Source organism: Pleurodeles waltl, chromosome 2_2, assembly GCF_031143425.1.
Source record: "Pleurodeles waltl isolate 20211129_DDA chromosome 2_2, aPleWal1.hap1.20221129, whole genome shotgun sequence".
Classification (NCBI taxonomy): Eukaryota; Metazoa; Chordata; class Amphibia; order Caudata; family Salamandridae; genus Pleurodeles; species Pleurodeles waltl.
Window position 1 is genome coordinate 996,254,801 of NC_090439.1, and position 27,522 is coordinate 996,282,322.

General features: G+C 47.1%; 1 protein-coding gene across 2 annotated transcripts in view; it reads right to left on the minus strand.

Moving 5' to 3' along the window:
* WASHC5 (WASH complex subunit 5) overlaps positions 1-27,522 on the minus strand; it is a 326,030-nt gene that overhangs the window by 68,441 nt on the left and 230,067 nt on the right. For both annotated transcript variants that reach the window (XM_069220734.1, XM_069220733.1), the window contains exon 27: positions 6,438-6,591. In XM_069220734.1, the coding sequence (XP_069076835.1) occupies positions 6,438-6,591 (154 nt within the window). The remainder of the gene's footprint in view (positions 1-6,437; positions 6,592-27,522) is intronic.

Genomic DNA, 27,522 nt, shown 5'->3' on the forward strand with positions numbered 1-27,522 from the left:
CATATCAGGACTTGTGAACTCATAAAAACTTGCACTTAGAAGTGATGGGTAGAGTGCATATCTTTGCTCAGATTAGGAGCCTTTACCTCAAAGGTATTGGCAGAAGCACTCACTTGGGTGGGAATACACCTTCCATTGTTACATACCTGTAAGGTCTAGTTCAAACATGGCAGTTGAGAGAGCTAATAGTATGTTCAATCTGAATAGCACTCTCTCTGTGCCCTGTCCGGAGCTCCTGGATGACTTGGGCCCAGGCCATCCTGATCTTCTTGAGAACTTGTGCCAGGAGTGGTGTTAGAACTGACAGTCTTAGGGTGGTCATCTCCCAACTTTTTGTCTAGCCTCCCTCCACTTTTCTGACACTGTTTTTGCTGGTTTTAGGACGCAGGGCAATTTACCACTGCTAACCAGTGCTAAAGTGCATATGCTCTCTCCTTTAAACATGGTAACATTGGTTCATTCCCAACTGGCATATCTGATTTACTTTTAAGACCCTAGTACAGTGCACTACATGTGCCCAGGGCCTGTGAATTGAATGCTACTAGTGAGCCTGCAGCACTGGTTGTGCCACCCACATAAGTAGCCCCTTAACCATGTTTCAGGCCTGCCATCGCAAGGCCTGTGTGTGCAGTTTCACTGCCACTTCGACTTGGCATTTAAAAGTACTTGCCAAGCCTTAAACTCCCCTTTTTCCACATATAGTTCACCCCTGAGGTAGGCCCTAACTAAGGAATAGGGTAGGGTGATATGTAGGTAAAAGGCAGGACATGTAAATGTGTGTTTTATATGTCCTGGTAGTGGAAAACTCCTAAATTCGTTTTCCACTACTGTGAGGCATGCTCCTTTCATAGGATAGCATTAGGACTATCCTCATATACTGTTTGAGCGGTAGATCCTGATCTGAAAGGAGTAGCCAGGTCATATTTAGTATGGCCAGAATGGTGATACAAAATCCTGCTTAATGGTGAAGGTGAATTTTATATTACTATTTTAGAAATGCCACTTTTAGAAAGTGAGCATTTCTCTGCACTTAAAATCCATCTGTGCCTTATAGCCTGTCTCCAATCAACGTCTGGGCTGGACTGGTTGACAGCTCCCTTGTGCATTTCACCCAGACAACCACAAACACAGGACACTCAGTAACTCCTGCACTCATCTGCATACTGAATGGGTCTTCCTGGGTAGGAAGGGTGGAGGGCCTGACACTTACATTTCAATGGACTGCCAAACCCCCTACTGGGACCCTGGCAGACAGACTTGTCCTGCAAGGGGACATGTGCACTCCAAAACTACTCTTTGAAGTCTCCCCCACTTCAAAGGCATTTTTGGCTATATAAACTGGGTCCATGACCTCAACAACTCAGACACTTTTGGACCTGCACCAGTAACCTGTCAAGAGGAACCTGGCTGCCCAAAAGACTCATCTGGACTGCTTTGCTGAGAAGGACTGCTGCCCTGCTTTTGCCCTGCTGCCCTGTGACTTTGCTAAGAAGTGCTCTCCAAGGGCTTGGATTGAGCTGGCCTCCTGTTTTCTGAAGTCTAAGAGCCAAAAACACTTCATCTCTTCAGGAAACTCCCTGTGCACCGGAAAACGATGCACAGCCTGGCTTGCGACAGGAAAATCGCCAGACAGCTGAACCGGAATGACGCAGCCATTTCCAGAATGGAAAAATAGACACAGCGTCTGCGTTGCGACTCAAAAGTTGATGCATCACCCTAATGGTGACTTCTTCCAGTGCACCCAGGATTTACCTGCATCGTCCCTGGGCATCAAAAAGATCCCCACATCGCAGTGAGGAACCAAAACTGCATGCCGAAAAACGACACAAACCCCTGGTAACATGGAAAGAAACAACGCAACGTCTGTGCCGCATTGGAAATTCCGATGCACGCCTTATTTTCCCATGCATCTCCTCCTCTGCGGTTTCCGTGCGTGTTATTTTTGACGCAAACTAGGTACTTTGTGTAATCAAGAGACAACTGTTGATTTTTAAGATTTAAGTTTTAAACTTTCAAAAGTGATATCTCAACTTGTCCTTATTTAATCTTTATTGTTTTGACCTTATTTAACCAGATAACTATTATTGATTTTTCAAAACCTGTGTAGTGTATTTTAGTGTTTTCACTGTGTTGATGTATGATTTATTGCACAAATACTTTGTACATTGCCTTCTAAGTTAAGTCTGACTGCTGAGTGCCAAGCTACCAGAGGGCGGGGACATAATCATTTGATTTGTTTGTGACTTACCCTGTCTAGGATTGAGGTCGCTACTTGTACAAGGGTATAAACCTCTGCCAACTAGAGAATGCATTTCTAACAGGTGGTATCTGCAGAAAGGCCGGAGTCACGAGTTCCATCGAAGCGAGAGACACCTTGGAAATTCTAATGCCCACAACTGTTGACTTCACTCATTTCTGGCTGTGGCGAATAGATCAAGCCAAGGTTCTCCCTATCTGCAGAAGAGATCTTGCACCACTTTTCAGATTTTGCTGCCATTCGTGATCAGCTAGACACTGGCGGCTGAGCTCATCTGCCCAGGCATTTAACTATTCACTACCAGGACTATTCTTGGCAGTCCAGTCATTCAAGGAGGCACAAGGTCTCCTGGCAAAGGGTCAGAGACCCCACCCTGCCCAGTTTGGTGCAGTAATACATGGTGGTGGTGTTGTCGGTGGGCACCTGTACTAGCCCCCATTTGATGGATGGCAGGAAGTCTTTCAGAACCAAACAGATGGCCCTCAGCTCTGGAAGGTTGATATGGAGCTGGATCTCAGCTGGAGTCCAGAGGCCTCTGATCTTTTCTTCATCCAGATGGCTGCATGAGCCCAGAAGTGATGCATTGGTCACCCCAGTTAGATCTTGGTGGGGCACACTGAAGGGTATGCTGCTGACCAGAAGCCATCATTGCAGATTTTTCACAGTCTCCTCCGAAATCTTGATGTATTTGGAGTGGTCCCCTTGATTTTTGGCCCTCTGGGACTTCAGATCCCTCTGCAGAGCCTGCATGTGTGACCTGGCGTGCTTGACAGCAGAATGCAGGAGGTCATCAGCCCCAGAAGCCTCAGAGTTGACCTAACTGAAATCCAGGACTGAGGCTGAAAGATCGGAATCATAGCTTGAATGTCTTGGACTCTCTTTTCCATGTGAAAGATGCTAAACGGAACCGCGTCTAGAATGGCTTAGATGAAGGGGTGCACTGAAAAGGTGTGCCTTTAGTAAGTTTATGGTGAACCTCAAAGATGACAGGAGGTTCGCTATAGTCTGGAGGTGGTTGATAAATGTCTTGGGCAAGCCCACCTTTTATATCCAGACATTCAGGTGGGGGGAGGGGGGGGAGGCTGGGGGCCGACCTCCGAATGTCTGCTGCCACCACTGCCATCACTTTTGTGAAAACCCAGGGGGGCACTGGGGAGTCCAAAGGGGAGTAGTGCAAACTGGAAATTCTCCTCTCCCACTATGAAACATGGATAGTGCTGATGGGCCAGCAGTGTAGGAGTTTGGAAACAGGCATCTTGCAGGTCCAATGCCACCATCCGCTCTCCAGGGTCTAGGGCAATCAAGACCTGGGTCAGCAGTATGTCTATCAGTGAGGACAGGACATGTGCTGAGAACCCAGTGGAATTAAGCTATGCATGGCAGCAAAAGTTGTGGTTATTGCCCACCCAATGGAATCAGTGGTGTCCAAGCCACAATGAGTTTGAACTTGGCTGCATCACATCCATCCCGAAATGCCTCTGAAAGGAAAGGACAAAGATCCTGCGGAAAACCCGGGAGGACTTGTGCCACCAAGTTTCAAAGGCCATCAGTGTAGTGGCCTACCTGACAGGAGGCATTAACTGAATGGAGGGCCAAACTGGCTGATGAGAATAATCTCTTCCCGAACATCTCTACTCACTTGAATTCCCTATCAGAAGGAATGATTGGGAAATTGTTGGGATTGGTCTAGATAATGGAAGCTTTCACTATAAGACTTTCTGGAGGGGGTGATATGACAAAAATGCCAGGTGGCCAGAGGAGGACGGTGACACCTGGCAACTGATGGTTTGCTGGAGGACCGGTGCAAAGCTTACCCCAAGCCCATATGAGGGTATCTGTCAAGGCCTCACTGAATGGGCGGAGAGCCTCAGAAGAAGTCTGGCCAGGATGTACGACTTCAATCAGTAGATTTGTTTTCACCTCAAAGGTGGGAGGTAGTGTTCAAGAACTTTCACCGCCCTAACCATAATCATGGTGAAGGGGAGCGATTCTTCCATGGCTGGCCCTGAAGGAGAAAAAAGGTCTGTTTCTAGGGAGGTACTGTAAGTCCTCATGCCAATTATCATCTGCTGAGGGCTGAGCGAATTGTTCACCCTTGGTCACCATCATTGTCAGATTCTGTTCCAAAAAGCAAGAGAAGAGAATGTTGTCTGCCTTGTGATAATGTCAACGCTGATAACTTGGTCAGGTATGCTTGTGAAGTTGTCGGACTGGCATCGAGTTGGAGAGGAAAATGGAAGCCAACATTTGGGTCTGGAAAGTCGACATCGGCTTCAACGTAACCGGGCCTGGAGTACTGGTGAGCGTTGGGAGAGGCACTGGTACTGGAGCCAAAGGCAGAAGTGACGCAGAGGGTCCTGTTGGGGCTGAAGGTCAAAACCACTGGTGGTAATCCTTGAGCAGGGCGGTAATGACCTCCAAAAAGGGGTCTATAAAATTGATGCTGTATTATGTAGACCAATAAAAGATTATTAAAATAGGAGATACAATGAAAGCCAGATGCATGAACTTGGTCTCTGTGGAGGAATTACTTTCCAATAACTGAATATTACGAGAGTTTCTAAACAAAATAACAGCAAGATGGCCAATTTTCTTGTGTAAACGGGTGTGTCGGAGGATGTTCTAGTTTGGAGGTAGGACCAAGAGGATGTCAAGGTTAGAATAATTGTTAAACCTAGATTCAGTAATAAAGATTACAGTATTCTGATTGTCAGGTATGAAGTCAAATATTTCTGTGTTATATTTTGCTAGTAATCTGGCGTTAATTAAGATAATTAAATGTAATTACTCACTTTAGTAGATATGGATGGCCTGTGAGCATTGGGGATACAAGTCTTTCATATCAGTGGAGCCATACTGAGCAGTACGCATGCCTCAGTGGGAACATTTGACACAACAACAAGGTTGTCTGAAGAAGGGAAGGATCCAGTACTCAGTATTACTGTAAGAAAGAATAGGGGAGCATTTTCTTGGCAATGAGATAGTCTTGTGCCCTTGGCCAGTCTGGTGCACAACTGAGCTTTCCTTTGGTAAGCCTTCGGCCCTAGTATATATGGTTCAAGTGAAGTAGGAGGCAGGCTTAGCACTGATGCACCAGACCATAAATCAGTAAATTGAAAGTAGCTACCTATCTCTCTAACTCGAGACACCTAGAGGTTTCAGCATTGGTTACTGATGTGAATGACCTGCCCAATAATCCTCTGCTTTTCTAGCACTGTGTGTTCTAAGAGATTAGATTTTTCTGCATTACCAGGGTCTGTCTTGCACGCAGGAAAGCTTTATTAAAGATAAAGATATGTCCTCCTTCGACCCTTCTTCATTACTGTATCCTCATCATAAATAGCTCTTACTTTCAATAATCTGGTATCTACCAACTATTTACTATAAAATGCATTCATCACACATGTATTCTCATGCAAACTATCACTTTTAATTTAAGATACAAGTGCTTTTCTCCACATAAAACCAGTTTTAGTTCAGTCATTTATATACTTTTCAAAGGAATTTGAAGCTCTTGCTTTCTTCCAGTTCAAAACTAATCAAATCATGTGAGCAGAGAAGAGGTAAAATCATACAGACTATAAAGTTCTCTTTTGTATTCTATACAATATAATTTAATGTTATCTCAAAAACAAACTCTACTGGTGATAAACGTTAGATCCTTCCTTTATGTTGCCTGCCCAATTCTAAATGTCTTGCCCCTTAACTATTCAAATCCCTAAAATCAGGACCATCTACAGTGTTCAGTGTTTGAATCACAGTTTATATCCCATCTTCTATAATTCACTTTCTCTCCACTAATTATTCAATTCATTTTGCACTTTCTAATCCACCAATAATTCTGTTTTTCATTTATTGAGGCTTTGTTAAGAATATACATGATTCAATATGTTGGATGTGCTACACAAATGAATACATTTCAATAGTTAAGAGTGAAGAAGCATATAACATATGAAGTTAGAATTTTCAGTTTGCCTGTATGATTGTCAACTTTGTCCAAATTGGCGCTTTCTCAAATGATTAAACAAACAAGATTATTTAATACTTGATGCTGCACACACAGAATTCTTTGATTTTTTCAATTTTTGTTTCTGACCTAAAGCAGTTATCCGTTGAATGGACTGCATTAAATCTTACCTTGTATTTAAACTCACAAAGAAAAGGCATCATGGTCTCATACCTTGTGCACTGCTCCATTGTAGAACGGATAAACTGACCAATCAGAGCTAGGAATTGTTCGGTGTATCTTGAATGAAACTGCTTCAACAATGTTAGGATACCCAATACCAAAGGAGGCCAGTCAACTTGATCTGCAGGTTTTTTGCAAGTCATGCCTAATGCGGGATAAACAAAGGACAAATCATAGAAACTTTCAGATTTCAAATACATTTCTGTTTGCCTATTCAAAGTGTTAAACAATTCTATAAATGTAACACTAGAAAATATGTATTTTGCACAACTTGAAATAAATTACCTACATATGTTTTATAGAACAAGGCAGTGCTAAACGGAGAGTAAATCTTTCACAGCATCTCATTATGCAGGAGGATGCAGGAAAGGATGTTCACTCGTGACATGGTTGGCTACATTACCTTTAAACTGGATACATTTTCTGACTTTTCATCTGTTCTGTAAAAGATATAACTGCTGCTTTGAGGTTAATGAATATGATCTACAGCATTACTGATCCCAATATATAAATGTCATCCATTTGGCCAGCTTCAACAAGAGGGTAACGTGGTGTATTGATAATTTACAATTTTCACGGTTATAAATAAAAAATGAGGATTATCGAATTTGCCGAGAGTGCTGCTACACCTAGTATCAATCATACAGTGTCTAACTAAAGTATTTTTAAAATTCTGTTATGGTTTTGAAGCTCTGCAACCATTGTTACATTGGCAACAATGTTTAAAGGACATTAGTGCTGTTACCAAGACTGGCCAAAATCAAAACCATGCAGTAGGGTCCCAACTCACTTTGTGACATGGGTGGTGGTAAATAGTAGCAGGCCGGTTTTCTGTGGTGATGACTGACTGCACATGTCCTGTTGATTGGCTTTCAGGGTGATCGCCACATCTGTGCGCTTCGATGGACGCCTGTTTGCGTTCTGACCAGTCAGCCACCTCAGGCTGGGGGAAAGCGTTGCATTGGCTACGCCCATTAACAATGGAACCCCTTGTTGGCATGAGCCTTCTCTATGAGAACATGTTCAACGGTCAAGAGTTTCCATGTTGTCCCACCTAAGAAATCTTTTTTAAAGACACCTCTGTGGAAATATGTTCATCTCTTAGACTGAAGTTATATTTCTAGGATATTTCAATGTGACTATCCTAGCTAACTTCCAACCCAGTCTCCTGCCAACCACACAGATACCCTTTGTAACATTTTTAATGCAAATGCTGCACCTTTTAGGTCGTCCTCTTCTAAATTATCACTAACGCAGCTGTATTCTTTTGACAATTTTATCTTCATTACTAAACATAATAGCCTAACGGAGTCCCCTACCAATGATTTAAAACAGATAACATCTTTTTTCCTTTTTGTGAAAATATGTGACAAAGGCAGAGGAAAAAAAGAAGACGTTTATGTATCATCAGGTTAAAAATGCTACGAGAAATTAAATCATGGAATGATGTCCCCAAGAACGGAGCCCTGAGGGAGACCAAATGGTAGTGAGGTGAAGCCTGGATACCCTGGAGTAAGGAAAAAAAGTAAATAATAAATAAAAAGAAAATAGAAAAAGTGCGGTCTCAGCCACAAGAGGAGATCCGCAGTAGTGAAAAGCCAGTGACGGCTAGAACGTTAAGGAATGATAGCAGAGTAGCATAACCCACAGTGGTGAATGCCACAGACAGATAAAGCAGTATGAGGACAGGGGAAATGTTATAGGCCGAAATTAAGAAGTTAACTTAATAAAGGACAGTCTCTATTGGTGAAGGACACCGAAGCTCAACTGAAGTGGACTGAATATAGTGTTAGAAGAGAGATAAGTGGTAAGTCGATTAACATTTAAGCATTCCAGTATCTTGAAGAAGAAAAAGAGCTTGGGTAGGAGAGTAGTTAGAAGTGGAGAAAATGTTTTAAACATAATCATACAGAAATCTGAAGCAGTGTGAGGAGGCACTGTATTTGAAGGAATGATTAATCACAAAGGTAGTCAAGAAAGAATGTTTAAAGAAGGAAACAGACGTTTGATGGTTTGTAGAATGAAGGGATCAGACAGGACACATGATTGATTTGTAGCTTCAAATATGGGGATGAGCTTTGTAAGAGCTGGAGTGGTAAAGTCTAAGTTTAAAGCTGACTGGGGTCAGGGGTTTTTGCAGATGAAGGGGCAGATTCAGTGAGTACTGTAGCAAGTGGTTCTCTAATAATGGTGGTCTTGGAAGAAGAGTATGACACAGGATCCTTGCCCAAAAGTGAATGTGCGGAAGAAGTGCATGGTGGGCGAGGACGACAGCTAGTTCTGAAGGGTGTAATGACTGAAGCAGAGGGAAATTTGAAAGAGGAGGGGGGCCTGGCACTTGAACTGTAATGATTTGGAGCAATTTGTTGAGAAGATAGATGCATACTCCTCAACCTACCAGTGTGAAATGTAATTAACAGTGCAATACAATGGGGGGGGGGGGGGCCTGTGGCCAGGCAGCCAAGATGGCGCACGCTTGAGAACGCGGCTCCGGAGGGGCCTATGATTAATCCTTGAAAACAGGCCACCTTCGGAGACCCTCGACTCGGAGAGTCGGTATCCAGGGGCTCCGGGGGCCTGGAGGAACGAGGGGGAGCCCGATCCCAGAGCGTAGGGGGCGTCGCTGGAGCCGGTTTCGCGGGGCCCGCGGCCGTCATCGAGGCCAGGGACTTGTGTGGTGACGCTGTAGTGTAGCCATTTTTAATGTAGCTTTCTGCGCGTTTGCTTAACATATTAGGCCTCTGTGCACTTTGCCCTAGATGCATTTTATTTAACCTCGCACTGTTATTTTACAATAACCAGTTTCACAGTTGTAGGAAGTTGGCTCTGTATGCACTATTTCAAAGTAAGAAATAGCATGCACAGAGTCCAAGGGTTCCCCTTAGAGGTAAGATAGTGGCAAAAATAGATCATTCTAATGCTCTATTTTGTGGTAGTGTGGTCGAGCAGTAGGCTTATCAGAGGGTAGTGTTAAGCATTTGTTGTACACACACAGGCAATAAATGAGGAACACACACTCAAAGACAATTCCAGGCCAATAGGTTTGTATATAGAAAAATATATTTTCTTAGTTTATTTTGAGAACCACAGGTTCAAGATTTACAAACAATACTTTAAATGAAAGGTACTTCACTTAGGTATCTTAGGAACTTTGAATCATCACATTAGCATGTACAGTTACTATTTTAAAATTGGACACAGTGCAAAATTCAACAGTTCCTGGGGGAGGTAACTATTTGTTAGTTTTTCAGGTAAGTAAAGCACTTACAGGGTTCAAAATTGGATCCAAGGTAGCCCACCGTTGGGGGTTCAGGGCAATCCCAAAGTTACCACACCAGCAGCTCAGGGCCGGTCAGGTGCAGAGGTCAAAGTGGTGCCCAAAACGCATAGGCTTCAAGGGAGAAGGGGGTGCCCCGGTTCCAGTCTGCCAGCAGGTAAGTACCCGCGACTTCAGAGGGCAGACCAGGGGGGTTTTGTAGGGCACCGGGGGGGGACACAAGTCAGCACAGAAAGTACACCCTCAGCGGCACAGGGGCAGCCGGGTGCAGAGTGCAAACAGGCGTCGGGTTTGCAATAGGTTTCAATGGGAGACCCAGGGGTCTCTTCAGCGATGCAGGCAGGCAATGGGGGGGCTCCTCGGGGTAGCCATCACCTGGGCTAGGGAGAGGGCCACCTGGGGCTCGCTCCTGCACTGGAGGTCGGATCCTTCAGGTCCTGGGGGCTGCGGGTGCAGTGTGTTTCCCAGGCGTCGGGTTCTTTGAAGCAGGCAGTCGCGGTCAGGGGGAGCCTTGGTATTCCCTTTGCAGGCGTCGCTGTGGGGGCTCAGGGGGGTCAACTCTGGCTACTAACGGGCTCGCAGTCACCGGGGAGTCCTCCCTGTAGAGTTAGTTTTCCGCAGGTCGAGCCGGGGGCGTCGGGTGCAGAGTGGAGAGCACAAAGGCCCTCACCACATGTGGTCAGAAACTCGTCTCTCACCAGCAGGCTGGCACAAACCAGTCAGTCCTGCACTGAACAATTGGGTAAAATACAGGGGGCATCTCTAAGATGCCCTCTGTGTGCATTTTTTAATAAATCCAACACTGTCATCAGTGTGGGTTTATTATTCTGAGAAGTTTGATACCAAACTTCCCAGTATTCAGTTTAGCCATTATGGAGCTGTGGAGTTCGTGTTTAACAAACTCCCAGACCATATACTTAATATGGCCACAACTGTACTTACAATGTCTAAGAATAGATTTAGACACTGTAGGGGCATATTACTCATGCAGCTATGCCCTCACCTGTGGTATAGTGCACCCTGCCTAAGGGCTTTAAGGCCTGCTAGAGGGGTGACTTACCTATGCCACAGGCAGCATTTTGTGTGCATGGCATCCTGAGGGAGATGCCATGTCGACTTTGCCTTTTTCTCCCCACCAACACACACAATCTACAATGGCAGTGTGCAAGTGTTAGTTGAGGGGTCCCTTAAGGTAGCACAACATATGCTGCAGCCCTTAGGGGCCTTCCCTGGTCACAGGGCCCTTGGTACCACTGGTACCTTTTACAAGGGACTTATCTGTGTGCCAGGGGTGTGCCAATTGTGGAAACAATGGTACATTTTAGGTGAAAGAACACTGGTGCTGGGGCCTGGTAAGCAGGGTCCCAGCACACTTGTCAGTCAAGTCAGCATCAGTATCAGGCAAAAAGTGGGGGGGGGTAACTGCAACAGGGAGCCATTTCCTTACAACGGTCTTGTTTTTATTTCATTCTATCACACTGTTTAGCTTACTTCAGCACTGTGTTCTCAAACAATACATTCTTGCTCGCTCTGTGCTTCAGTCAAGGATACAGTTTGGTACATTGCCGATAGACGTGGTAGAAGTCTAGTCTTTAGGGTTTGTAGAAAATACACATCCTTACGTAGGGACGTTTCTTAGAACACCAACGTGTTAGTTATAAAAACACTTTCTAGTCCTGGTACACTTAAGATGGAGATTCCGACCAGGAACCTACAACTAGATGCTGACTGCCCCGTTGCAGATGCTGACGCAGATTATAGGCCTTTGCTCAGGTATGAGGGTTGATGTCCTCCCGGGGGAACCTGAAAGGCAGGCTTAGAGCTTCACATGATGTGCTCAGAATATAACTTAGAGAGAACATAATCTAGTTGCACTATGATAGCCTTATTCTTGTGCTTCACTCTCATCGTTACTATTTTACACCTACTGTGTTGTGTATTTCTGGTTATTGCAGCTCACTCTTTGATATCTAAAATGCAGTCGTTTTATTAAACCAATCTTTAAAACTTAAACTGGCTTTGTCATTTCTATATGAGACCGTACTGTGTATGAGAGAACCGGTTGTGACCTGAGTGACCACGACTTCCCTGGGAAGTACTAAGATGTCATGCGCTTGGCAGCCCAATTGTCTCTTACCTTCGGGAGAGATGAGGAAACTGCTAGTTAGCCAGAGCAAAAAACGGATTTAGGGTGACAGGGGTCCTTCATCGTGGGTCAGACTTAGTCCCCCACACTGTGAACGATCTTGCTGCCCAAAAGTCCAGTAGTCTCATCAGGATAATGAGATCCTACGCGACATGGCGCTGCCAACGTTTGGTCTGGCTCTAATTTTCAGGTCCACCGGTTTTTCTCGGTCTCATATAATACAATGATCCCTCAGTACCTTCTGCGTCAACTTCCGCCACCGCGGTATAAGTAATCCTAATTACAGCGGATGGTTGTTCAAGCTTGAACCTTAAAAGGATAAAGAACCCATCTTGGTGTGCCTTCTCTGAATTCTGGTGCTTTTATAATGGCGAATCCCCAGGTTGTACAAATAGCCCTTAACATGAGACAACCGTTCACAGCACATTTGCTAGCAAACCGCCTCACGGCCCAGGGTGGTTCGGTCACGTTTGTGATGGGCGCCCACGCAGCCTATAGAACAGAACTTTTTTACTCTTGGGTCGCATTTTCAGCAGTTGATAGGAATACAAATACATTGCATACATATACAGTAGCGAACGTGCCTGGACAATACAGGGCGTACGCATACTTAGAGATACCTCTATCTTATCTAGAACATAATTGGCTTGATGGCGCCCAACCCCATACATTATTACCAGTAAGGTTAGGTCCACTAAGTAACGATGGTCCTTCCCAGGCCTTTTTGGCCACATATACACCACATCCTGCGGCTGCTAATATGGCAGTGGCTGAGGTTCGACGCTTTTATACTGAATTAACAGCAATATATGGACGATTAGTACAATTTGTGATGCAGACACTAAATACAAACCTAGCGCGTGCTGCTCCAGCACAACCACACACAGTAACATCAGGTATAAACCCGGTGACTGTACACTCTATTACGGGTAAAGTCCCAGCAAAACGGGAGGAGACTCCATTTTGGCTGGCGCAGAAAATTAATACGCTGGAGGCAGTATTTCCCAATACGGGACCTCAGGACAAACATAGAATACTAACTATGGGGGTCATTCTGACCTCGGCGGTAAAAGGCTCTTACTGCCGGTCAGAAGACCGCCATTATACCGCCGCGGCCGCGGTAAACCGCCACGGTCATTCTGACCCACAACTGCCAAACCGCCAAAAACCCGACATCCACGGAAGGCCGCCTCATCAGCGGTCAGCGATAAACTGGAGATGACCAAACCTCCACCGTCACGCCAACACAAACACGCCCATGCCATTACGACCCACGAATCCACGCGGCGGTCTTTCAACCAATTGACGGTACACACCGCCGCGCTCAAAATACACACACCCTTACAAAACACAGCCACATTGGACAATTCAAAATACACACACCTGATACACATACACACAACACTCCCACACACCCATCACCATATAAAACACACACCCACATCACCCACAAACCCCCACAAATCGAAATTCAGAGACAAGGCGCAATACACAGAGAGAGAGCACAGGGAACACAAACCACAACACACACAGGAATCCAACATCATCACCCACACCACATCTACGCACACATCACCACACACCACCACTCACATCACCACAAACACCACCCCACACCTCATCCACACCACCCCATGGCACCCCAAAGACACCCCAGGTTCTCGGACCAAGAAGTCAGGGTCATGGTGGAGGAAATAATTAGGGTAGAGCCCCAGCTCTTCGGCACACAGATGCAGCACACCACAATAGCCAGGAAGGCGGAGCTATGGCAAAGGATCGTCGACAGGGTCAACGCTGTGGGACAGCATCCCAGAAATCGGGAAGACATCCGAAAGCGCTGGAACGACCTACGGGGGAAGGTGCGGTTGATGGTGTCAAGACACAACATCGCTGTGCAGAAGACTGGCGGCGGACCCCCACCCACTCCACCCGAATTCACAGCATGGGAGCAAGAGGTCTTGAACATCCTGCATCCTGAGGGCCTCGCTGGAGTAGGCGGAGGAATGGACTCTGGTAAGTCTAATCTCAACTACTTCACCCCCCCCAAACCACCAGCATGCCAACCCACACCCCTACCCTCACCCCCAACCCCCCAGCACACATCCTCCCTGCCAATGTCTCACCAGCACAACCCACCCAACCCAACACCAATCCCTGAATGCCAACACAAACCATGGACACCCATCACCTAAGCATGACCACTGCACATACCCATCCCCCCCCACAAACCACACTCACAACTCCTCCCACAAGGGAATGCCAGCACTGGGGGACAAGGGCACCCACAAATCGCACGCCATGGCACACACAGAAGCAATAACCATACTCTTTTACCCCTGCAGGGCCCGAACGCCAACACACTGGCCAGGAGGGTCCAGATTTGTCCATCCCACCCCCAGAACAGGCCCCCAGTGATGACAGCAGCTCTGTCGACCTAGAACCTGATGACCAGCCCGGAACATCGGGGACCTCTGGACAGTCGGTTCCCCACACACAGCCACAGGCCACAGCAGACCTAACCCCCTCTGGGAATACCAGCACAGCTCCCACCCAGCGGGCCCATGCCCCGTGTGTCCGCCACTACAGGGCACCCAGGCTGACCCACCACCCCAACAACAACAGGGACCTGGGGGCAGTGGTAGTGGGCACACCGTCCAGGGGACAGAGGCCCGGGGAAACAGGGGAACTGGGAGGGCTGCTGTGCGACAGGGGGGGGACAGGTCCAGGGAACCCACTCTCCAAGAGGCCCTCACCATCATCATGGGAGCATACCACCACTCCCAGGAGACGATGGCGATGGTACTGGCCAGGTTCCAGGAGATCCAGGCACAGCAGGAGGAGCGGTACATGGGGTTCAGAGACGAACTCAGGAACATCGGTTCCGCAATGGGGACCATCGTCCTGGCCCTCAACCAGATAGTCACCACATTGCGGGACCATGTGGCACCACAAAGGGCCCCTGTCACTAGCCAGGACCACGAACAGCCTACCACCTCCGCCGGCGCTAGTGGACAGGAGGCCCCCACACAACGACAGGCCACCAGAACCCCACCTCCTGCTGAAAAACAACCACCCCGCAAGCGGAACCTGAGATCACACAAGAAGACAGAGTAGGATGCCAAGACCCCCGCCAGCATAAGATACCCCCTGATGTCATCCCACTGTCCCACATTGTCACCCTGTCCAACCTTAAACAGCCCGTGCTCCATCCTTCCACAGGCATATGGACAATGCACCTGTGAGACTGAGAACTGGACTCTGCCATGGACATTACTCCACCCCCACCCATCACCGTTTTACTATCATGGACCTATATGTAGCACTTAAAATAAATCACTAATTGCACTTCAAAAATCAGGAGTCTGCTTGTATTCTTAACAAATGTATTACACATAACGGTGCAATAATGTTCAGTTACATTGTGAAGACAACATACCAATGTCAATAAGCTTTAGTCCATGGGCAAACAAAGCAGAAGTCACGCAGTGGGTCATACAGCTCTGAAAAGGGAAGGGAAAGTCACAAATCAGTTAAAAGGAACTGGGGGGAAACACAGAAAGTAGAGATGCAGGAGGCCAGAAGTAAATGTAAAATGGCGTGGGTGATTCTTACCTGTGTGCTACTGAAAATACTGTTGTATAACTGTGTCCCTGTTGTCCGTGTCGTCCCCGTCGTCTTCCTCCTCTTCACTCTCCACAGGATCCCCAGCTGCTACACCACCACCATCTGGACCATCCTCCTGCAGGGCCCCGCCGTCTCAAGCACCGCTCCGCTGGGCCCTTCCTGTCAAGCACCGCTCCGCTGGGCCCTTCCTGTCAAGCACAGCTCCGCTGGGCCCTTCCTGTCAAGCACAGCTCCGCTGGGCCCTTCCTGTCAAGCACAGCTCCGCTGGGCCCTTCATCTCAAGCACCGCTCCGCTGGGCCCTTCCTGTCAAGCACCGCTCCGCTGGGCCCTTCCTGTCAAGCACCGCTCCGCTGGGCCCTTCATCTCAAGCACCGCTCCGCTGGGCCCCGACCTCTCAAGCACCGCTCCGCTGGGCCCTTCCTGTCAAGCACCGCTCCGCTGGGCCCTTCATCTCAAGCACCGCTCCGCTGGGCCCTTCATCTCAAGCACCGCTCCGCTGGGCCCTTCATCTCAAGCACCGCTCCGCTGGGCCCTTCATCTCAAGCACCGCTCCGCTGGGCCCCGCCGTCTCAAGCACCGCTCCGCTGGGCTCTTCCTGTCAAGCACCGCTCCGCTGGGCCCTTCATCTCAAGCACCGCTCCGCTGGGCCCTTCCTGTCAAGCACCGCTCCGCTGGGCCCTTCATCTCAAGCACCGCTCAGCTGGGCCCTTCATCTCAAGCACCGCTCAGCTGGGCCCTTCATCTCAAGCACCGCTCCGCTGGGCCCCGCCGTCTCAAGCACCGCTCCGCTGGGCCCTTCCTGTCAAGCACCGCTCCGCTGGGCCCTTCCTGTCAAGCACCGCTCCGCTGGGCCCTTCCTGTCAAGCACCGCTCCGCTGGGCCCTTCCTGTCAAGCACCGCTCCGCTGGGCCCTTCATCTCAAGCACCGCTCCGCTGGGCCCTTCCGTCTCAAGCACCGCTCCGCTGGGCCCCGCCGTCTAAAGCACCGCTCCGCTGGGCCCCGCCGTCTAAAGCACCGCTCCGCTGGGCCCCGCCGTCTCAAGCACCGTTCCGCTGGGCCCCGCCGTCTCTAGCACCGCTCCGCTGGGCCCTTCCTGTCAAGCACCGCTCCACTGGGCCCTTCCTGTCAAGCACCGCTCCGCTGGGCCCCGCCGTCTCAAGCACCGCTCCGCTGGGCCCCGCCGTCTCAAGCACCGCTCCGCTGGGCCCTTCATCTCAAGCACCGCTCCGCTGGGCCCTTCCTGTCAAGCTTTGCTGGCCCATTGACAGTGCCGGTTCTGTGTCGAGCTAGTGTTCACGCTGCACTCTGGGCACCCTGCCTCCTCCATAACCAGTGGAGTCTGTAATCCACCTGATGGACTGTGGCTTTGCACTCCCCAGGATGGCACAGCGGGCAAACCACCCACTGTAGAGACTTGTGAGACTGTGGCTTTGCACTCCCCAGGATGGCACAGTGGGCAAACCACCCACTGTAGAGACTTGTGAGACTGTGGCTTTGCACTCCCCAGGATGGCACAGTGGGCAAACCACCCACTGTAGAGACTTGTGAGACTGTGGCTTTGCACTCCCCAGGATGTAACAGTGGGCAACCCACCCACTGTAGAGACTTAAGAGACTGTGGCTTTGCACTCCCCAGGATGGCACAGTGGGAATGGTGGCCCCTTCGTGGTTCTGGCGTCGTGGACTCATGTGGCTGAGGTGCCCCCCCTTCCCTTTCCCCTGAGGTGCCTGTAGTTTTATCATCTGATGCCCCAGCAGTGTTCTCTCCAACGGACTCAGGTCTCCTGTGTGGGCTTTGCCCATGTGTTTGCTAGACATTGGCCCACGGACTGTGGATATTTGGCAACTGAGCAGGACTTATTGACTATGTACATAGCTTTTGCACTGTTCATTATTTTTGCTTTTATATTTCATATCGATAATTTTCCATGACTTCAATGAACCTAATTTATACATAAATTTAAATTTACATTTTTATTTTGTCTTTGCATTTTTCAGGGGGGTTTGGGGGGTGTCACTCAGTTGTTGCTCTGCATTGGTGTGTTGATAGTTGGGGGGGGGTGGGGTGAGGCGTATGTGTGTGCCCGTAACCTTTCGTCCTCCCCCCTCCCCTGTGTCGTAGGTGCAGTACTCACCGTTGTCTTCTGCGCCGGAGTTCGTACTCGTGGTAGATGAGCAGGTAGACAATAGCTGGTAGGATGTTTAATTCGGGTTCCATGCTGTTCTCCGTCCTCGTGGAGTGTATAGAGGTGAGCGTTTTCCCGTTCGTAGTCTGTTTCCGCCGTGTTTTTATCGGCGGGGCTCCCGCCCCGGAAAAGGTGGCGGATTGGTGAGTTGTGATAGGGTGGGCGGTACATTGTCTGCCGCCTGCCTGTTGGCGGTGACCGCCGCGCTGTTTGTCTGTCCCGCCGTGGCGGTCGGAGTGTTAAAGTGGCGGGCTGTGTTGGCGGTTCCCGCCAGGGTCAGAATTCCATTTTTTGGACCGCCTGCCTGTTGGCGGGTTGACCGCCGCTTTAACACCGACCGCCAGGGTTGGAATGACCCCCTATGTGTTTACCCTTTGGGATGGTTCCCACAGTGGAACATTGTAATACATGGGGCACGGTGTTTGCTGCGCTGTATACAATGGCACACGGTACACCGACATTAGCCAACCTACTGGAAGTGCTTAAACAAATTCAGGATGAATATGGGGCTGCCCCGGCCTTAGATTTAGGAATGCAACTGATGGGCAACTTTGCCACTGTTTCTTCGATAATCCTAAGCAATCTTAAAGGGGAAGCATCTGCACTTGCAGTGCGCATGCGTCTTTATGACGTCCCGCAACAAGATCAGGAGCGGGAACTGCCTAAAATAATAGCGGAAACATATTCCAGTATCGGTCGAGATAGCCTGGGGGCTAGACCGCAAAAAACCTCAATTTCAGGGAAAAATTAATAAAGATAATACTAAACAGCAACCTGAGGTTAACAAGAAGCACTGGGAGAAAAAACAACAAACACCCAAAAAAGAAAGGGGAGAATCTTCAGGTACGGAGACCCCGCAGAATTGGTATAATCTCAGGAATAGAGATAATATAAAAACACCTGATAGATATCAATATACTGATACACACCAATCTAGTTCCTTTCAGGACTCATCGAAAAAGAGAAATGAGAGAGGTGGGCGGTCAGAGCGGAGAATAGAGTACGTACAACCGAGACAGGAATCACAACGCTTTTCAGAGGTTTCTGTCAAGAAGGAAGAAAAAACCGATACAACAAAAACAACAGTTTAAAAAGAAAAAGGTGGCAGCAGTCTCAGTTAGACATGCCACTCAGAAGAGGGTTCTCTTGAAGAACAAGACATGGGCTCTAGCACTGTTAGACAGCGCGGCAGAAGTCACAATAGTTCGCCGGAATCTTCTAGAGCATCTGGCGGTGAAAGCAACTGATGACTTCATACAAGTAGAAACAGCAGATATGCGTGTCTCCGAACCCGATAAGGTGTATACAGTGACTTTACAATTGGAAGGGGACATTGAATGCACTATACACGCAATCTTTTGGGATCGTGTAGTTAAGATATATGACATCTTGCTGGCCGAACAAGACTGGCCGCCTGATTTTGTCCGCACTTGCCCAGTGGGGGAGGAGGTTATTAAACCTTCCTTCTCGCACCTTGTTCCAGAGGAACTCGCTGAGTCCTATTGTATCAAATGGGCTCTTGCACAGGCACCTGCCTTATATAGAAATCACGAAGGGTGGGACAGGGATTCTCCATATCATATAATTCCCATTAAAGGTGAACCTCAGCCACAACCGCAGTATCCCATAAAACATGACGCAAGGGCACCGGTGAGAGAAATACTTACACAATTAGAATACCAGGGGTAAATCTCACCGATGAATAATCCCTTATTTCATGTAGCTAAACCGGACCATTCATTTAGAATAGTCTTAGACTACAGACATTTGAACGGACATACACGTACATATGTTATACAAAATTCACATAGCGCTGCACTAATGAGCAACATTGTGCGGAAAAAATATAAAATTACTTTGGATATCTCTAATGGATTCTTCTGCCAGAAAATAGCATCTGAAAGCCGAGATTTAATGAGCTTTAGCGCGCTAGGCTCCCAGAAAAATTCAGTTGTTTGCCTCACGGGTATAAGAACAGCCCAGGACTGGGTTTGCAGCTTGTGTGACTGCTATTTTACACAAGTTAGACCCTGAAGCGTTGTCATACGTGGATGATATATATCTCACGGATGAAGAGTTGCTACAACATTTAAGACGGGTAGCCCGAATTGTTGTAGGGTGTGCCAAAATAGGCTACAAATGTAACTTAAAAAATCGAAAATTGCCTTCCTTAGCGTCATATTCCTGGGATATGAGCTGTCGAATGAAGGTAAGAGCGTAGCGCCACAATTCTTAGAAAAGTGTGCACAATTGCAACCACCAAATATGATTAAGAAACTCCAATCATTATTGGGCTTTCTAAATTTTGGCAGAACATACATTACTGATTATGCTATGCGCATAAAACCTTTATATGAATTGATCCATCCTGATTTTTCAAGCAGATTCTGGACAATTAAACATACACATACTCTTCGAGGAGTTACAAGCAGATATGCTAGCAGCGAAACATTTACATACACGGGACAATAAGAAGCATTTGGTCATCAGGGTGATAGCTGGGGCCATTGGGTTTACTAATGTCACATTTAATGAGGGTGAGACAGTCCCGATTGGATACAAATCACACTTGTATTCTGCTGTACAGATGGCTGTTATTAAAGAAAGACCTCTTGCTCAGGGGAAACACATTATTGTTGTTTCTCCTATTCCGGCTCTCGAGGCTGTTACAAAAGCTAGCGTTCCGAACGCAAAAGCACTTCACCCGCGGTGGATACAATGGGCTACGTCTTTAACAGCCACTGATGTAGACTACACTTTTGACCCAAAGTTACAAACTCAGGAATTTCTGCAATATGAAGTTGAATATCCAGTTCCCGCTGACACGTTGCCTATTGATCAATATCAAGTAGTCATGTATACCGATGGCTCTGCGCAACCAGCGGTTGGAACAAAACACCAATATTCTGCTGCATGTGCGGTAGTGAGCGGCTATATGGAGGGGGAGAAATACTGCCCCCAACATAACTATACGCAGACTTTAGGGGATTGTACAGCACAATTGGCTGGGCTAAAAGCTCTACTAATGGCACTAGAACATACAGATCCGACGCAGTTCACACTGATTGTTTGTGATTCGTATTACTGCGTCCAGTCTTTTAATGAATACCTACATTACTGGCGCTTGAATGGGTTCAGAGATTCAAAAGGCAACACCATAAAACACAGACTACTGTGGGGGAAGGTAGCAGACCTGAAAGAGACGCTACCCAAAGTCCATGTTGTGCATACTCTTGGACACCAGCACGTTGGAATACACGTTGCTGGAAATACTTTGGCTGATGAAGCTGCAAAGTCGGCAGTGGCAGTTGCCACTGTAGCTGCAGTGACTCGTTCGAGTTCCAAACCAGACACAGAGATTATGGCTGCCATAAAAGCTACGGTTGATGGCACGCTTTATCCAAAAGGATTTCCAAATAAATATCAATACTTCATGGGAAGTATGCTGAACGCTGAAGTTAAAATTCCTGGCGTACGCGACATCCCCATTAAAGATGTAAGACCACAATTGATTTAAGCAGCGCATGAGGGAGTGGCATCTGCACATGCTGGCGTGGCAGCTACAATTTCGCTATTGCAGGCCCGTTACTGATGGCCTGGTCTCTATAAAGAGACTAAGCAGTACGTCCTTTGTTGTGACATCTGTCAACAAATTAAAGTTTCAACAGCTAAGCGCCCGCCGCAGACACCACTCTTAATATCCAACAGACCATTACAATGTGTGTACTTGGATCATTGCGGTCCACTAACACCGGATAGTGCATACAAATATATACTAGTCGCTGTAGATTCTTGCTCCAGATTTGTGTGGGTGTGGCCACAGCGTTAGGCTAACGATCGGACTGTTATTAAAGATTTGTGAGTCTTTGTCGGTACATATGCAGTTGCTGCATTTCATTCAGACCAGGGCCCTGCTTTTGCCTCAAGGGCATTCAGGGACACCATGGCTTCGTTGGGGGTCCAGCTCCAGTACTCGTCTCCATTTCATCCCGAGGGAAATTCTGTTCTGGAGCGATTAAACTGCGATTTAAAGCAATCCTTAACAGCCAGAGTCTTAGGTACAGGTCGTAGTTGGCTAACCCACCTGTATGGAGTTCAGAGAGCACTAAATAACCTGCCTAGAAGGTCCCTGGGGGGTCGTACTTCATATAAGTGCCTGTTCGGAACACAAATATTTGTTCCGGATCTTGATGGTCCTGGTGTGGAGACGGCGGAAACACCTTTTGACATAAATGATCGTGTCACTGTTTTGCAGGAATTACAACAGTTCCGTGAAGATAACTCTTCTAAAAGTGCAACCTCCACAGGAATTAAAGATGTGCCAGTAACACCTACCGACTGGATTCCCAGGGTTGGGGATCTTGTGCGTGAAAAGGTCGCAGTGAAAAAAGAATTTAGCCCTTCTTATTGTGCACCAGTCCCTGTGTTGGGGATACACGGAACAAGAACTGTTATTCTACCACCGTTGCCAGGTGCCAAAGAAAATCGCTTTGTTTCTATTGACAATGTCAAGTTACAACATGTGGCCGATTCTACACAGCAGACCAAGAGGAACGTCCAGTAGTTCCCGAATCCCTCTCACTACTGGGGAAGATGTTCCGCTTCAAGTTATCTATACCAACACTGTTGCCTCTCCGAGCTTGGGGAGGGTGGATGATGATCTTGCATTAGTTCCACTAACAACAACCAACTTAGAAACAGTTGATCAAGTCACCATGACTACTGACGTGACGGATGGTGCTATCTACAGTGTACCACCGTGAGAAACACCAACTCCTCCATTGAATACGACGACGCCTTTTGCACGAACTGCCTCTGGTTACTTTGTCGACAACAACGATAGTCTATCGGACTCGTTTGCCTCTTCGACTCCTGATCTGTCAGGTCCACGTAAGATACGTATTTTGTTTTTCCATGGAACTATCTGTGGCTTTTTTTGACTGTGGTAGCATTTTTTCTTTGGACTGGGTTTGTCATTACCTTTTTTCTGTTGATACATGGTCATTTTCTTCCTTAGAGATCAGCGGTTGAACAGGTGGAGGAGGTGTTGAAACCACATTTTTCATCACATAGGGTTCAAAGAGACTTGTCCTTTGTGAACATTTTTGCAGTGCCAATTCCGGATGGGATTGTATGGGATAAAGTAATGTTTGATATATACGGTCCCACTGAGATAATTCAAGTACCGTATGTCCTAAAGTTATCTATGAATGATATAGTAATACCAGGCATTGTATCTGATGATTGGGATGTGAAGACAGTTGATTCAATGATGACAGAATTACAATATTATACTGTCTATGAAAATGAAGATGCTTACCAGTTTAAAGACAATTATGGTGACATGTTTTGCTATAATTATTATGGGCACCATTTCATACACAAAGCAAGTAGTCCAAAAACTATATTTGACTATACGCAATGGGAACATTGCCCAACTCCCCCGCAAGGGAGTTCCAAAACTTACTTTGATAAATTTACATCTCTTTCTGGGCATCATCAAACGAATACTAAGTCATATAATTTTAGGTTAACTCCGTCTAAAGATAAACAAATGTTGTTGACCAGCACAAAATTCATATATTCGGATTCCTTTATTTCCCAATTGTCAATTGAAGGTTATGAATATTGGTCAAAAAATGTTGATTTGAAAAGTGTTTGGGGAACAAAAAAATGGCAAACAAAGGGTAGAGAAACATTGTTTAGAGCATGTCTCATTCCCGTTCAAATGATTTTTTTAAATGAAACAGTACAACAGACTAGCTGTTTAGGCTTAGCCACAATCAGAGAATTGAACATGCCTAGTATACCTGCCCCTGCAAAAATTAATAATTGGCAGAAATACATAAATGCCACTTTTAGTGAGCTTAGTGAATGGGTCCAGAATGGTACATTTAACACTTCATTGACACGTCCAGGCGGGTGGTTATTGTGGCCCATAGACACCAACGGGTGTCATCAATGTTTTGTCACCTCCTCAGGGGGTTTCCGGACAAGTAGGTCAGACCCTCGCTATATATCACCAGAACATGCTGAAATAATTACTAGATATAGTGTGGGAAAATTGTGCCAGCAATGGTTAAAATCATCCTCGCTAGATGCAGTTAAGACACATCTCATTCTCCTGTCTAATAACACTGACTTACAAGATTTTTTGTCAGGCCCGAAGACGCCATGTAGGAAGCGTTTCTTGTATGAAGTATACAATGAAATATGGAAACTTTCCCAACAAGAGGCTGCAGCCCGGTTAAGGCAGATAGATCAGGAAAATTTGAAGAAGGAATTAGCTGTTGTGGATAATGAAATTCACACCTTGTCCGACCCGATATATACAATTAACAACATTGTTTCTTCTGCTATAGACATTATACGATCTGATATGTCTTCTTTATATCATGGACAGAGTCAGACCAGGTCCATTATGCAGCTGGGTTGGACGCTTCAGACACTGAAGGTGGGTCGCGTTCCGTGGCAGCACATCAGTGGCAGGACATTTTTTTTTTCCTTTAATTTAACGCAACAACAACAACTAATGGCTAAGAAGGAGGCGACTTATGTCATGCTCAACGTTGAAAAGTTAGAACGATTGCCTTTTACCGTGGCCGAGATTCCCTCTGCAGAGTGGTTAATACACAGGGTTATTAATCTGCCTATTTCTACATTACAATTCACTTCTTGTTTGAAACATGTTCCGGTAGGCAGATACGAAAGGTTGGGAGATAGTTACATCCATGAGGTGTGGGAGCTTCCCTTCTTGTACAAATGCCTCAATGGCATGAAAGAAGTCTTTCTTAGCGGTAGTGAATGCGAGACTTCAGTCAGCCATTCGATGATTTGTAAGCAGCTGTCCTTGCATGGGGTGTGCAATGCCTCAGTGGCAAACTTGGCTTGCTATCTGAAGGGAGTTCCGGTCCCCTTGATTAAACGCACATTCCAGGTGCTTTCAAACGGCATCTACGTCCTCCTCAATAGTGAAGACTGTTGTGGCATGCGGGCCGGAATTGTTTACGTTGTTTTGGTCACTAAGGTAGTTACTTGCTGCAGGAGTGTGTTGTTTACCCCCACTAAAATTAGGGAGGTAGCGGATATTTGGCCGCACATTGCTACTTCCAAGGTGAATTTCGACAAGTTAAGTAGACTGAAGGCTTTATTGTTTCAGAAGCATGTGGCCCTTACATCTGCACGCGAGACCTACGCACTTCAGGTGGCAAGGTCATCAGCGGAAATACAGTCCCTGTTAAATACCAACTTTCCGAGCCACTTTGGTGAACTCGTGGGACGTATATTTAATGCATCCAACACGGCTGGATTAGCAAATTTTTTCAAAGCCGTTGGTGTTGGTTTCGTTCACACCTTCTCTTCCATATTTGGTTTAATACCTTCGGCTATTCATTCAATTTTCAGAAGCATTTTTGGGGGATTTCCGATAACTTTGGCTTTATTAGCCGGCATTTTGCTGTTGCTGTTGTTTTTCTGCTATGGCTGTCCCGCCGCAACAAGGACGAATGTGGGCGCTCCCTTCAGCGCAGCTGTGTCGTGAACTCATGATGCAGCACTTTGGAGCAACACTCCTGGAACATTTGGAGTGTGACTGGTCTCTGTCATTCAGACCAGTTTTGGATTGTGTGCAGCCCGTGTTTTGGTGCCGTTGGTGCTCTTTTGAACATGCACTAGACGTCTGTCTCTCACAGCAGCGTCCCCAAGTGGTTGATGCTGACCTGTTGATGTTCCCGATGAGGGCTCATTACCAGACATGCGCGCTGCGGCTGCGTTTGCTTCGAGAAGCTGATTACGAGATACCCTTCCTGGAGGAAATTGATATTAACTCGTTCACAGGCTCTGCACGGGATGCCGCCTTGGTTGACACTGGGGCTTTGGAACACACCTGCTCCTTAATAGTCCTTGGCGTGGATTTTCGGTTTTGTCATCTGCCGAAGTGGAGAATCTCCTGCTTTCCATGACCACTGTTTGAATTGAACTTGTTCTAAATTGACATTGTCATATGAATTCAGCATTTTGCCGCATGCTCATTTTTTAAATTGAGGCTTAATATGCTTTGGTGTCCTCTTAACTTGTTGAAATTTGGTAGGGTTTTAATCGTCTTTTAGCTTAGGGCATTTTTAGCTTTGGCTTAAACCACTTTCTACCGACAAGGGGAGGGTGTAGTGTAGCCATTTTTAATGTAGCTTTCTGCGCGTTTGCTTAATGTATTAGGCCTCTGTGCACTTTGCCCTAGATGCATTTTATTTAACCTTGCACTGTTATTTTACAATAACCAGTTTCACAGTCTTGTTTTTATTTCATTCTATCACACTGTTTAGCTTACTTCAGCACTGTGTTCTCAAACAATACATTCTTGCTCGCTTTGTGCTTCAGTCAAGGATACAGTCTGGTACATTGCCGATAGACGTGGTAGAAGTTTAGTCTTTAGGGTTCGTAGAAAATACACATCCTTACGTAGGGACGTTTCTTAGAACACTGGTGTGTTAGTTATAAAAACACTTTCTAGTCCTGGTACACGTAAGAGGGAGATTCCGACCAGGAACCTACAATTAGATGCTGACTGCCCCGTTGCAGATGCTGATGCAGATTACTGGCCTTTGCTCAGGTATGAGGGTTGATGTCCTCCCGGGGAAACCTGAAAGGCAGGCTTAGAGCTTCACATGCTGTGCTCAGAATATAACTTAGAGAGAACATAATCTAGTTGCACAATGATATTCTTATTCTTGTGCTTCACTCTCATCGTTACTATTTTAATCCTACTGTGTTGTGTAGTTCTGGTTATTGCAGCTCACGCTTTGATATCTAAGATGTAGTTGTTTTATTAAACCAACCTTTAAAACTTAAATTGTCTTTGTCATTTCTATATGAGACGGTACTGTGTATGAGAGAACCGGTTGTGACCTGAGTGACCACGACTTCCCTGGGAAGTACTAAGATGTCATGTGCTCGGCTGCCCAATTGTCTCTTACCTTCGGGAGAGATGAGGCACTGCTAGTTAGCCGGAGCAAAAACCGGATTTGGGGTGACAAGGGTCCTTCACCATGGGTCAGACTTAGTCCCCCACACTGTGAACGATCTTGCTGCCCAAAAATCCAATAGTTTCATTAGGATAATGAGAGCCTACGCGACAACGCAGTCCTGCAGGCGGCTCCGGTGCTTGCAGGAGGAGGACGCTGAAGGGCGGTCTCACCCCGACCTAGCAGAGAACACGCTGCAGTGCATCTGATAAAGCGCCCGTGTGCGCTGAAAGTGCGACGGAGTGAGCGGTCCGCTGGTGGTGTCAGTGCGGGCCCGGCACCCACAACGAGGAAGTGACGCTGGGGAACGAGGCACGGGGCACAGCCCCAGTGGATTTGTAGAGGCGTCCCAGGCTGCCAGTGCGGCCCCACAGAGGCCGTATTGGGTCCCACCTTTGCAGGACACAGGAACATCAAGGCACAAGGATAAAATACGGTGCTGGTGAGAGCCTGGCTCACTTGTGGATGGCGGTGTCGGCGACCGGGGACGAGGCAGTGCCCCAGCAAAGTAAGTGAAACGCCTGGGCGGGCAGAGCGATCCCACACTGCGCACAATTTTTGGACAACAGAAATTAGACCAGTTCCCTCTATGGACATGGAGCAGTAGTGAGAGGGTGAATCCTACCATACTTGGCTGGAGGGAGGGAGCGCACTGGGAGTAAGGTGAAAGTGGAAACGAGAAGGCCTGTAATAGCCGCTACTGCCCTGGGTGACGTACTGCACCCGAAAGAGGAAACGCTGGAAGTGGAGGGCAGTAAAGACCTGGGCCTGGTGCTAAGGGCGACAATAAGAAGGGTCAGCGGGGCCCCCAGGAAAGAGAGA